The 12,818-nt window shown below is 39.1% G+C and overlaps 1 protein-coding gene across 1 annotated transcript in view; it reads left to right on the forward strand.

Moving 5' to 3' along the window:
* The window catches only part of LHFPL7 (LHFPL tetraspan subfamily member 7), a 57,174-nt gene extending 45,303 nt beyond the window's left edge, over window positions 1-11,871 (forward strand). Inside the window, exon 3 of the mRNA XM_030231353.2 lies at window positions 9,154-11,871. Coding sequence (XP_030087213.2) covers window positions 9,154-9,380 — 227 coding nt within the window. The 3' untranslated portion in view covers window positions 9,381-11,871. The remainder of the gene's footprint in view (window positions 1-9,153) is intronic.
* Window positions 11,872-12,818: the final 947 nt, after the last annotated feature.

Here is a 12,818-nt window from a genome sequence, read left to right on the forward strand (position 1 = left end):
TGATAAGAAGGATCAGATATCCCAAAACACTTTCATTTAGCTGGTAATTTGGGGCATTTCTATCACTACTCTGGATTTCAACACAGTTTTTCTAATCTAGGTAGCTCTGTATCAGAACACAACTGTATTTTTCTTTTTGTTTTGTTTTTCTCTTGTGTGAGATGTGGCTGGGGCTCTCTAAGGCTGATCTGTCTGCTGTTAACTGAGGGTGGCTGGACCAGCACAACCAGCCCAGGACAGTTTTGACCACAGGTTTTTAAGAGGACATTATTCAAAATTGCCGTGTAAGACCTGGCTGAGGAACACAGGGGTCAAACAAGGCTGAAGTCCAAACATAGATGTGCTGTGGTGATTCACAAACAGCCATCAATGACAGCAAACCTGCTGAGGGTTGGATATTAAAGCTGGATATTAGAAAGAGGGTAGGAGAGAAAGGATCAGAGTGCCTCATGCACCTGAGGATCAGTGCTGAGATCACCTGCTGCATTTCCAGGCAGCTTTCAGTGAAGTAGCAGTTGCTATCCCATTTTCCATCTGCAAAGAGCATCTGGTTCAAGGCAGAGCTGACTCCATTTATAATGTTTTAAAAACCACTGCACAGCATTAAAGATCTTCCAAGCACTCAGGGAGCATCACTGCTGGAGGTGCTGCTCTAACCCACTTCAGCAGGACAGGGGCTGCATGTGGCTACAGCTGTGGGGCACCTGGGCTGGGAGAGAGGAGCTCTGGAGCAGACAATTATTTCCAACATTACTCATGGTGTGGCTGATTTATGGTGGGCTGGAATCAGCAGCATGAAATGAGGGTTGTTACAGAACTGTTCTTTATGATCAGGTGGTGGCACGTGAGCTTCTGCTGACTGATGACATTCACAGGACTAGGACATCTGAGAAACAGAAAAGTCTGCTTTCAACCCCCTGTCAAGCAGTTTTTATGAGGAGATTTGAAAACACGCAATTTGTGTCTTCCTGGTAGTTCCTGTGCCCTGGGAAAACTGCAGCTGGTCTTTGTAGCTTAAATCAATTAGGAGAAGGATGTAGGACGTCTTTTTTGTTTTAGGCATGTATTTTTCATGGCATTCAGATAAAACACTGTTGTGTCAGGATTCTAATCACCTTTCAGCCATATATGTAAAATACATGTCTCTGAAAGAGGTAATGAATGTGATATCCCTGAGGCTTGGAGGCTGCTGGGATGTGAAGTGCAGCTGTAATGAAGGGAGATGTGGGCATTATTCTCAGACCTCCCACCACCACTGCCTTGGCTGCCAGTGTGCAAGATGAGGCAGAGAATGGGCAAAGTCAAAATAAATTCACTGTACAACATTTTACAATAAGGTCACCTCTGGTGGAAGGTTGGTATTTAATGGCCACCAGCTTCATTATAAATCTGTTTGCGTCAGTGTCTGCTCTGCTTAAATTGTGAGTCTTGGGAGAGGTGAAAAGATTGATTTAAAACAGACCTGTGGGCTGAGCAGGTGGGGAGGAGAAGGGAGCAAATGTGTCATGTGGAATCATGACATTTCAGGTGATCTACACATCACTGCCTGTCTTTTGGACCTCAGCCCCTGCTCTAAATAGCTATTTAAGAGCTTGGATTTGACAGGCAGAGCAGGAGCCAAGACCTGCTGCAGGCTGGGCAGCATCTGCCCTTCCCAGGTGAGCTGGCTCCAAAGCCAAGACAATATAAATGGGGCTGTTCCCTCACTCCTTGCAGCTGCAGTGGACTCAGGCTGACACTGATTCTTTTGCTAGGGAATGCATCAGATGGTAGAGGGAAGCTGCTCTTGTTCTCAGCCAAAAGATCACAAGAAAAAGCATTAATTTAAATTTTCAGTCATCAGTTTCATTCCTTGCTCATGCTGAAGAACATAGCAGTTTTGGCAAGGATAGGTTAATTAAGAGGAGAAGCAAAGTGTTTGCCACCCTGATTTCTATTTGTAGAAATGTGAATTGCTTAAAAATGTGTACCATGTTATGTTTACCTAAAATAGAACAACTGAAATATGCACTTTTTATTAGCACTTCTTGACTGTTGAATAAAATGTGACACAAAGATAAGGGAACACAGGCACATTTCAGGCATGATACATTCTGAACATGCTGCTCTCAGCTAAAGAATCCAACACTTAAATATGTCAATATTACATTATTAGTCTGCTTCTGTGTTTGATGCTCTGAGAGAGATGAAGTGAGCATGACTTAAATAATTTCCAAAAAGAAAAAATAGAAAATCTATGTAATTATTGAAGCAGTACAAAAGAGGAAAATCATAACGGTTTCCAATCTGACAGTCCCCATTTCTTAGCTCTCTGACTCTTGTAAAATTTCATGTAACAGGCTGCTATTTTGAGAAACATTAGCTCTTGTCTCTCTTTTACAGTCTGCTAAAGAGGCTGTATTTCTCCTAACCTTGCAGATGACAAAATGCACTCCTTCCCCATAGTCCACACAGTGCTAGATCATTTCAGGCTTTTTGAGTCAATGACACGCAGCTCTATAACTGTATGATTAGGCCCATAGATTACCAGATTACTGCTATAAATCTTCACCAGAGCTACCACTCACTTGGCAGAAATAGTCAAGTTTCATCATTTGTTCTCATGTAGGAAACATGCTGTGAAATGCAGCCTCAAAGGTCACCAGGATGGCATTTCCTTTTGTGGCCCTTAATAAACTTGCAGCTAATGCAGTAATTACCAAGCCCAATTACCTCTGTGATGGCTTCAGAAAATTTCTTTTCCAAAGTCTGGATAGTCAGATTCCACTCCCTTCAGTTAATAAGATAGATTCAGCTATTCCTACAGTTGTTAGACATTTCTGAAACAGGCTATTTGTAGAATGAGGGAGTTGTGCCAACAGAACCTGAGTGGGGTATTTTAGTGGCACTGAAAATATTTGTGCAAAAAAGGTGCATGGACACCCTTATTTCACTGCTAGCTTTCTTTAAAATAATGTGTTTCCATTCTACCTCAGCTAAATCCAAATAAACTGAAATGGAAAACATTGCCCAGCTTTTGATATACACATATCTCCCCATAATTTTGCATGTATGTACATACAGAAAAATACAACCCACTATATCTGATGCAGCTCCTTAGCTTGTCAGCTGGAGCCACAGACTCAGCATTTCCTTAAACACAGAGTTTGGAGACATTGTACAAACGAACCCATTCCCTTTGTTAGCCACAAAGGGGTTTGACAAGCCACACAGCTCTTGTTATAACTACATTTATATTACAGCTGCTAAGTGCTAACTTGTGAGTTGCACCATTTAGAAAAGCCAGAAAAGGAACTGCTATAATCTACTCCTTTGGCACCAGTCCAGCACTGATAGAAGCTCCTCAAATCACAACATGTTTGACTGAAATGATGCCATTGGAATAATTCTTTACAAAGAAGAGCTAAAGTGTGATATGTTAGAAGTGGCTGGGCCATTATTAGGAGTTCCAGCTCTTTATTCAGTTACAAAGGAAGGCAGCTACATCTTTATACCAAGTATCTGGGCATTATTATCCCTTTTTCCTGCTCTTCCTTTTGGTTTCCTTGGAGGGAATAATTGCTAGGGCGGCTTCCCAGAGTTTGAACTCCAGGTACCCGACATGCACCTGCCACGAGTTCAGGAGAGCAGAATGGCATTTAACAGTGTCCCTGTTTGCCTCACCCTCCAAAGTTCAGCTGTTATACCAGTAGGATTTTAGTCTGGTTTCTTTTATCTTTGAGAGGTGACTTCCCTGTTTGTTTTATTTATATGTAACAGGTATTTAAAATGATGCCTGCTGATTTTAGATATATTTCAGCTCTCCCCAAATTACTCTGGGTAATTTCTCCTTTCCTGAAGTAGTCAAAAGGAAATCACTGATTTTCAGATAAGCCCAGAATTCCATCTTGTTTCTATTTGTACACTGATGTGCAGCTATTACTGACAAAAAACCTTGGATCTTACTTAGCCCTGTCTTCAAGGGATACTTATGGAAAAGAAATATAGGTACCTCCTTTCTGTACAAGGGAATTTATCCAAAAGACCCCAAATGTAGAAACCCTTTAGGCATGCTACAAAAATATTTGATTGTGAAGAGTGCTGGAAAGGATTGAATGCAGGCCAGGCAGGGCAGCAGGACAAGAGGGGATTTTCTGAAGATGTCTGGCTGTGTTTGGCTGCCAGCTTTTCCCTGTTACCTGTGTTTCTGCTTGGTGTTAAGCTGTCTGTGGCTTTGGATCAGCACCTGCTTTCTCATTTAAGATCATGTAAGTAATGAAAAGCTGGAGAGCAGCTAATAAAATTATTAGGTGAATAAAACGTATGAACCTGAGAGGAAATGTGTTATTCCAAGTCAACTGATTGTGCATAAGAAGAACTGCCAGGTTTAGGAAGGGAGGTAATGGATTATATGTAAGAGGAAACTTCTTGATGAGTGAAAATTGCTTTGGTAGATTAAGCTCTGTCAATAAAAATCTTCCAAGAAGACACAAGACTGTGACAATCTGTAATAGGGTTGGAATAATACCCATGCTTGCCTATGATTCAACCCTAATTCCAATTATTATCTGATATGTCCCACAAGCTTGCAATTAATCCATCATTGTCATAAGTATCAGGAATATAATACACTCCTAAAGTAAGCAAATTAAATTTCTAAGACAAATTAATCTTCTTAGAGCAGGTAATTTCAGGAAGAGAACTCATGCACACAGCATATTTCACTACTGCACATCACCTAAACTTATTACCAAACACAACAAAATAAACCAGATTTTTTTTGTTCTCTATGTTTGTGAGCCACCTTTGGATTCCCATCCATTTCATCATTAGTATGGAAAATAAACACAAGCACAGTTTAAACACTCCTGCTTCACAATACAGAAAATGATTCAATTATTGTGTTTCAGATGTTGGAAAGTCCATCAGTCTTGCCAAAAGAAGGGGAATGGAAACAGCCTTTTTTTGTCATGGTATCTAAGAGTGTTGTACATTGGTGCCCTCTGCACACACTCCAGAGAACTGCATTGCTTTGCTTTGGTTTAAAATCATCTTGAAAATGGTGTGAGAGATTTAAATAATTAAACACTTGTACAGGGGCTTAATGAAATGAATAAACCATTGCAATGACAAAGAGTTATATATTATTAATTTCAAAACAGCAGAAAATGCTATTTTTCCAAACTAGAAGTGTCATTGATTCAGTATTTTCACCAACAATTTACAATTTTTTCCTACAAAAAGCCCTGTTTTCCCTAAAGAAAAGTGTCCTCCTTTCAAATAATACCTTATTCCTATTAAAGTTATTTAGAAAGCAACCAATTCAGAAACCTACTTTTTAAAAATAAAACCAGGCCTTGGCTGGCAAACCCTTCAGAGGAGAAAATGCCATTTACCATCTGCCTGTAGGACACCAGGGAAGGAAGCAAAGAGGATGAGACTGTAACTGTTTGGGATTAGAAAGTAGAAATAAAATATGACTTACTGTGGAACCAGTGTGCTTGGCCTTGTCTCTGGGCTGCCGTCAGCAGTAGCTGTGAGTTACTGCAGAGGGCTCAGGTGGGGAGAGCCCAGCAATAACAAACACCTGTGTGGTACATAATGAACATAACAAAACAAAACAAGCACTTTTTAACCAGTGTAACCATTTAACCATTCATAGCTGATGGGAGATTAATCAAATTATCAACCCACGTTAGAAAAGAACTCAGCTATGCATGTTACCAGCAAGTCCTCTTACACCCCAGAGGTTTCTTGCTGCAGAACAGAGCCCAGTACGTTGTGTGGCCTCATCACCTCGTGTGACAGCAAGATTACAGCACGCAGAACGGTGAGATGCACTCGCTGCTGTGTTCTGACACCTTTGAAAGTGATGTTTGTTGTTGGAAAGCCGTGCAGAGGCGTGAGTGTTACACGAGGAGCCTAAATGGAGCCCCACTGTTCCTTTGTGCGCTGTCCCAGCTCGCTGTGCTGCTGACAGACAGCACCATTAAGCAGTCATTAGCACCACGCCTGAAAGCTCGGCTTCTGCGGGTAATAACGGGGCTATTCAATATTTGGAGCTTTTGTAAGAAAGAGGGCACCTAAATGAGAATAATGAGGTCATTCTATGACATGCCTGAGGATATGAAACCATGGGTAACTTTTTAGCCCCTTTGATATGTGAACATATACATTCGGCTGTGACAGATTATTTCTAGCCTTGGAAAAAAATAAAGCTGCTTCCATTAAATCACACCACGCAACATCAGCACCAAGTGGTAATCAAAACACTGTAAAACACAGCCTTCAAAACAATTCTGTGTAACCCAATCAAAAAGAAAGCATATATGGAACAGATATGTGAAACAGAGCAAGGGGTTGAGACAGTGTCAGAAAAACAGTGAAATTTAACAGTTAGGAAAGGGTTTTATCACTGAAAGGATTGTTTCCAATTCTGCTTTTTTTTTTTCTTCATCGGATGAGATGCTATTTTGGCTTTGAAAAGATGAGCAAACTGAAATTTTAATTTTAGACCTGTTTCTTGCTTAGAGCAGTGGCTGTTTCTTGTGAAACTGGCTCACTTTCCCAACATTTCACAGAAGATTTTGCACCCCGGGGCTATTTCAAGATTCCTGCTGCAGTGGAGCAGCTTGGGTTGCTGGGGGGCTGTGCTGGGCAGCCCCTGTTCCACAGCCCAGCTGTGTGAGAGTGAACCCACAACTGCACAGGTCCAGGGATTAACAGGTTTAGTTCGTGGTTTACCACTCTTGTAAACAGCAGTAGGAAAAATCCCCCTTTTTGAGTTATTTCCCATGTTTCTGCCACCAGAGGAGACGCTCTGGAATTTCCCTGGGTGTGCAGGAGTGGCCTGTGGCTCTCAGGCTGTGCTGGCCCCCCAGCTCTTTTGGGAAAGCTCAGTGATCTTTACTGAAGAAGATGACAGAATGTTGGAATAGTTTGGAATAGTTGGAAGTGACCTGTAAATGTTGTCCTGGAGCAAACAGGGATGTCTTCAACTAGACAAGATTGCTCAGAGCCCTGCCCAACCTGACCTTGGGTGCTCCCAGGGATGGGGCATCCACCACCTCTCTGGGCAGCCTGTGCTGGTGTTTTACCACACTCATGATGAAAGATTTCTTCCTTCTATCTACTCTGAGTCCACCCTGTTTTAATTTAAAACCATCACCCCTTGTCCTTGTCTGGTTTGGCCTCATTTTTACAGTATTTTCATTTTCTATTGTTTTTAGGGGTGTCACACATGAGCAGTTAGAGAGATCTGCATAAAATAACTTCTTTGTATTCAGGTCCAGCATGGCTGGTTACTGTCAGGCCCCAAAAGCAGGGACACAGCTGCTGAAATCTCAGCTCCAGGAGCTCCCCCTGCCCTGGGCACCCCCAGCAGGGGCAGCTGCTGGAGGATCAGGAATTGTGAGCCTGGCTCAGGATGCTGCCTGTGCTGGGAAGCACTGTTCCCTTACTGGCTCTTGCAGCAGCACCTTTCACCCACCTTGTGCTTGGAAAGAGGAAAAAGCCACAGCAACCACTGCAAAATTCTTCCTGAGGTTTAAAGGAAGGAGGGTGGCTGCTGGAGCAGGTGAAACACTTGGTGCTCAGAGAATTCCACCTCTTGGCAGGCAGCTTCTCTTTGTACCCATATGTGAGATATCCAGAGGGAAACAAGACTTTGCTGCTGCTCCACTTTCTCTCCTTTTAATTTCCATTTTCTTCACCTGACTCTTTTCTACAAGGGATTAACTCAGCAGTTCCATTTGGACTAGAAGAAAAGGTTTAATTCAAATTACTCAGGGACTCGACAGGCTGTGTGTTAAACTTTTGGACTTCATCTAGCCCTCAGCTAATTAAAGTGTTTTTTAATTAAAAAAGATTAATGAGTGATTGCCCTTTTTTGGCAGATACTTTTAAGATTAGGCCTCTCCAATATTATAATTGGAGTAATATGCACATGCCCTACCTGAAAGGCAATCACAAACACAGAGAATAGCACACAGTGTTTGTTTTATACTCCTAATGTTTCATTAGATGTTTGCTGGTTATGAATTATCTATCAGCTCAAACATAACTGTTAATTCTGGTTGCTTCTTGAATCACTTCCCTGAATTTAAACACAACACTGTCCTGGAAAAAGAGGAAGAGAGGAAAAGGGACTGCTCCATGGTATCTTTCTAGTACATAAAATGAAGCCTTTTAAAATAGAGTAGAGATTTTAAATACAGTGGTAATTGATTAGCAGAAGGGATAGAGAAGAAAACATGGTTTCTCATTGCTGTCTCAAACAAAAGGAGGAGTAACCCCTCTCACCAGCCTGGCTCAGCCCCTCTGCACTTCCAAGGTGGGCAGAATCAGGTTCCAAGAGTTGTTCCAGGGGAATTTTCATACATCTTTATCTCACTCATGAGTTATACCTTGGGCAGTCTTATTTTCAAAGTTGGAAAAGTGGTTCTGCTGTTGATTCAATTACCTGCATAAGCTGATATTTGAATATGACATGGACTCCTTAAAGACTAAAATCTGTGAAGTTCTATTAAAAGGCAATGGATAATGCAGGGTTATTGCAGGAGGCAAGCCTGGCTTTCCAATGTCAAGAGACATTAAGTAAATAAATAAAAAGAAGATAGATGGTCTTGTTTTTCATCAGTTGTTCAAATGCAGACTGTTTTAAGCAATTTGAGTTGGTATTAATGAGTCTCATATTATGAGAACCTCATCAGCAGAATCTAAAAAATTGTATTTGAACTCTTTCATTGAAAGTTTCTATTTGGCAGAACAAAGTAATTGTTTGTCTCAAGCACAAAAATGCTGTTGAGAAGAAAATGAAGCTGGTTTGGAATCTAACAACTTAGGAATTCTTCTCCTCTGGATTCCATTATATCTGAACCACCTTACTTTTTACATGGCTACATAATTTGGATCACAGCGTTTCTGAAGTTATTTAATGGCAAGAGTTCTCATGAAAAAACCCCAACTTGCTGCCTTGTCACACCACTGCTGTTCACAAGAGGTAATTATGAAAAGGAGGATAATCTGCCAATCACAAGGGGGTTTTATTAGCTATGCCTTTTCCCATTGATTTTAATATAATATATATTTGCCTTTCTAAAATAAGGATTCCTTTTTTCCAAAGGAATTAATGCTTGACATAATAACTGGTGTGATTTTTTTTCTCCTCTCTAGTGTTCATAATGGCTTCTGGGCTTTTGGTTTACCCTTTTGGTTTCAACTCTGCTACTGTGAAGAGATTCTGTGAGAACTCAGACATCTACTATGCAGGAGACTGCCAGATTGGATGGGGGTACATGCTGGCAATTGTTGGGGTCATGTTGTCTGTCTTTTTACCATTCTTTGCAAAATATGCACCAAAAGAGCACATATCTCCAACTCCAATACCTACTATTTTATAGTATTTTATTACTGTTTAAGAACAGAACATTCCTGTCTAGACTAATGGGCAGAAATTATTGAAGCACTTCCAGTTGGCTGTGTTGCTAAAGAGAGGAGAGGAGATGGGGAAGAGAAGGTCAGATTGACAAAGACCAAAAGTGCATTGAAAGTCTTCCGTAAGCACGAGCAGCGAACACTCTGGAATTGAAATAGGATTGATCAGCAGCCTTTACACTGCTCTAAACAGATCATGGCATACTGCCTTAGACAAAAAATAATCAGTTTATCCTCAAAACATCTGTCTACCTCCCAGTTTCTTTTGTGTCTCAAAATTGTGAGTTTTAAAAGCTTCAATTCACTTTTGATATAGTGTGAAATGTCAGAACTTTTATGAACCCAGTAACTTTAAAATCAATAATGATATTTTGTTACAATTATTTTGATTAGTGAAAAAAGCACCTACTAGTAGCCACAGCCTAAAATTAAGACTGATAGCTAAAAAAACTGTATACAAGAAAAGTTTCTTTTTAATCTATATATATTAGCAGCACCTGCATATTTTAAGTTCTGGGCACAGTTTTTACTTCCTCTCTAATTGCCAAGATATAGAGACATCTTCATGAAGTCTTGGGTACAATTGAAATTTCTTTTTTTCTGAGAACTCCAACTACTTCCAAAGGCTTCATGATGATTTAATACTTTAACAACAGGAAAAAAAATTCCTAAGAATTTGTTCTCAGTATTTCTTAAATTATAATTCTAAGTGGACTTTAACAAAATGTTTTGAACTACGACAGCTATAGATTTTGGGTTTTGTTGTTTAAGGCTGAAAAGAAAAAAATCTCTGTTTACAAAAATGTCTGTGCCCTATGGCCCCCCTTATCTGTAGTGATAATACAAGCCAGAATGAACTAATTCCAGTATTTCCATTGCAATTGAGAGTCCAGACTGTAAAACAAAAAAGTGAAATGAAATGCTATTGAACATGAGCAGCAAAAATCTGATGCTGTGTCAGAAGTACAAATGGCCATATTTCATTAGTCTGTATGGAACTTTTGTGAGGTCTGATTTCCACAACAGCACTGAATTCATTCTTATCAAGCATTGAAATAAGTGCACTTGATTGCCTTAAGCAAAAGAAACATTGGGTTCTAATCTCACACCACTGTTGTGTTTTTTCATTTAAAATAAAATTTTAACTCTAATTCTATTCTCATCTTTTATTTTCTATTATTTATTAAAAAGAAAAATCACATAGATTATATTTAATTCAGAGGTGTACTTCTTAGTTTTGTATTTTGGCACAAACCAGGTGATCAAATTTATTATTCTTCACTTAGCTGAGTCCAACTGATTCCTGAATTTTTATTTTTTTTAATGGAAGGTGTACATGAAGGGACAGACAGAGACATGTTGAGGATGTATAAGAAAATGCAAACAGAACAATCACTGTGTTATTTTAATATACATCAAAGACTTCTGCAGACTTGTTTACATTCCTCACCCTTCTAAATTTCAATGGAACATTGCATTGTTTTCCAAAATAATTGTCCTGTTCTTACATTTCCATGCACTCTAAAAGCAATTTCTGCACATAAACTTAGCAAGTTCTTTGAAAATGCAGATTCCAATGCAGAATTAAGTACACTGAGAAAGAGAGCATGAGTGCTCTGCACTTCTGCTCACAGGGACTGAGAAATTAAATCTTCCAGATATTTAAGAAAATAGGCTGAAGGAATGCCCTAAAGTAAGAAGAATAAATTTCAGTCACTTCTGTATATTAATGTGCTTTTCAGTGATGTCTTACACTTTTTTTAATGAATGGCTGAGATTGATAATTTTCATGTGAGAGTCAGAAAAGTGAGGAATAACAAACAACATGCAAAAAGAAAAGAATCACCACATAATAGAAAGACAGAGATGCAGGCTTTTCTTTCCTAACCAACCTGTGCCTTTACACTAGAACCATTATACAAGACAGGATCAATATGGTCAAGAAAAAAAATCACCCAACAACTGAAAAATGTTGAGTAGTGTGTATAAACTGTATTGAGTAGGGTTTTTTCTGTTTTGTGTAATGTTTACGACTGTTCACTTAATGTTTCACTAGAAAAAGTGATTTGTTAGTGTCAAATAGAAACTTCTTTTGCAAAGATCTAAACACTTCCTGAAAAGAAAAATGAATTTAGATTTCTATTAACAGCCATAACGTACCTAGTAGACAAAGGACCTATTCCTGTCATTACTTATTAACCCAAGTTTCACATGTCCAAAACTGGAAGCATCAATCACTTAACTGGAAGCAGTTTTAAATTACTGTTACAGCAGAGTCTCACAATTCACAACACTGCTGTACCAAATCCTTTACTTCTTAAAGCTCAACTTGTGTAAATCATCAACCTCTGCATTCTGCAAAATTCTGCACCTTTTATGAATCAAGCTAATGCTTCCATTAGGAGCTTCCTTTAACATTTTATAACATTTTTATAATATTTAAATAAATCAAACACGTGTACATGACCTCTATAACTGGATTGGCAAAACCTTCCTTGAAGCAGCCATGCTCTGAGCTCACCTCCCACTGAAGGTGTGGTGACAATTCCAGTGATCCTTGCAGCAGTTGGTAAAGCACATCCTTTAGATCTCACCTGTTGCTGGCAATGCCTGTGCTCACACTGACAGATCACTTTTTTAAATAAAGACTGTCTGCGCGTTAAACTGTGTAAAAGCGTTTTCCTGTTACAATTTGCTGGACCAGGTTCAAGTTTTATTCTAAATATATAATTTTTTAAGTGTAACTAAAAGCTGTATTTTCCATTAATGTGTTTCTGCGTTGACTAGCTGGCTCCTTTTTAGAATATTAACTGTTTTCTGTATTTGACTTGTTGGATACAATATTTCAATTATTTTAAATGTGAAATTTCCAATTGCCAACACTGTATAATAAAATAATAAAAAAAATCCCCATACTGTTTGCTATTTTCTTGACAACTCTTTTGTTTTGTAATTCCCAAGAGATCTGCTACAAAGCTTCTGAAGTAGGGGAAAAGGAACTAGGAACAGCAGGAATAACCTATGAAAGGTAATATGTGAAGGCAAAGGCACATAAACATGTACATGGTCCATCTGTCATTAAAGTTATTTCTATGGCAAAGGCAAGGAAGTTCTGTGTTCAAATAATTCTTTCTTTTCTACTTCCTCGGTGTCCTTGGGAATTTTCCTACAGCCTCAAGGTCTGTTGTTATTTTATACGGGTATAATACTAATTATTTATTTTTTCAAAAAACATGAATCAGGTAACACATAAATGGGAACTCAATGAACACAACACAGCATTTGTTGGATAACACAGCACAGTGATATTTTCAAATGTTTAACCAGATTTTCACTGGTAGTTTTGGTAAATGTTGTAGCATGTCCAGCCTTTACAGGTAACAATTAGTTAAAACTGAGGTTTG

Source organism: Serinus canaria, chromosome 19, assembly GCF_022539315.1.
Source record: "Serinus canaria isolate serCan28SL12 chromosome 19, serCan2020, whole genome shotgun sequence".
NCBI lineage: Eukaryota > Metazoa > Chordata > Aves > Passeriformes > Fringillidae > Serinus > Serinus canaria.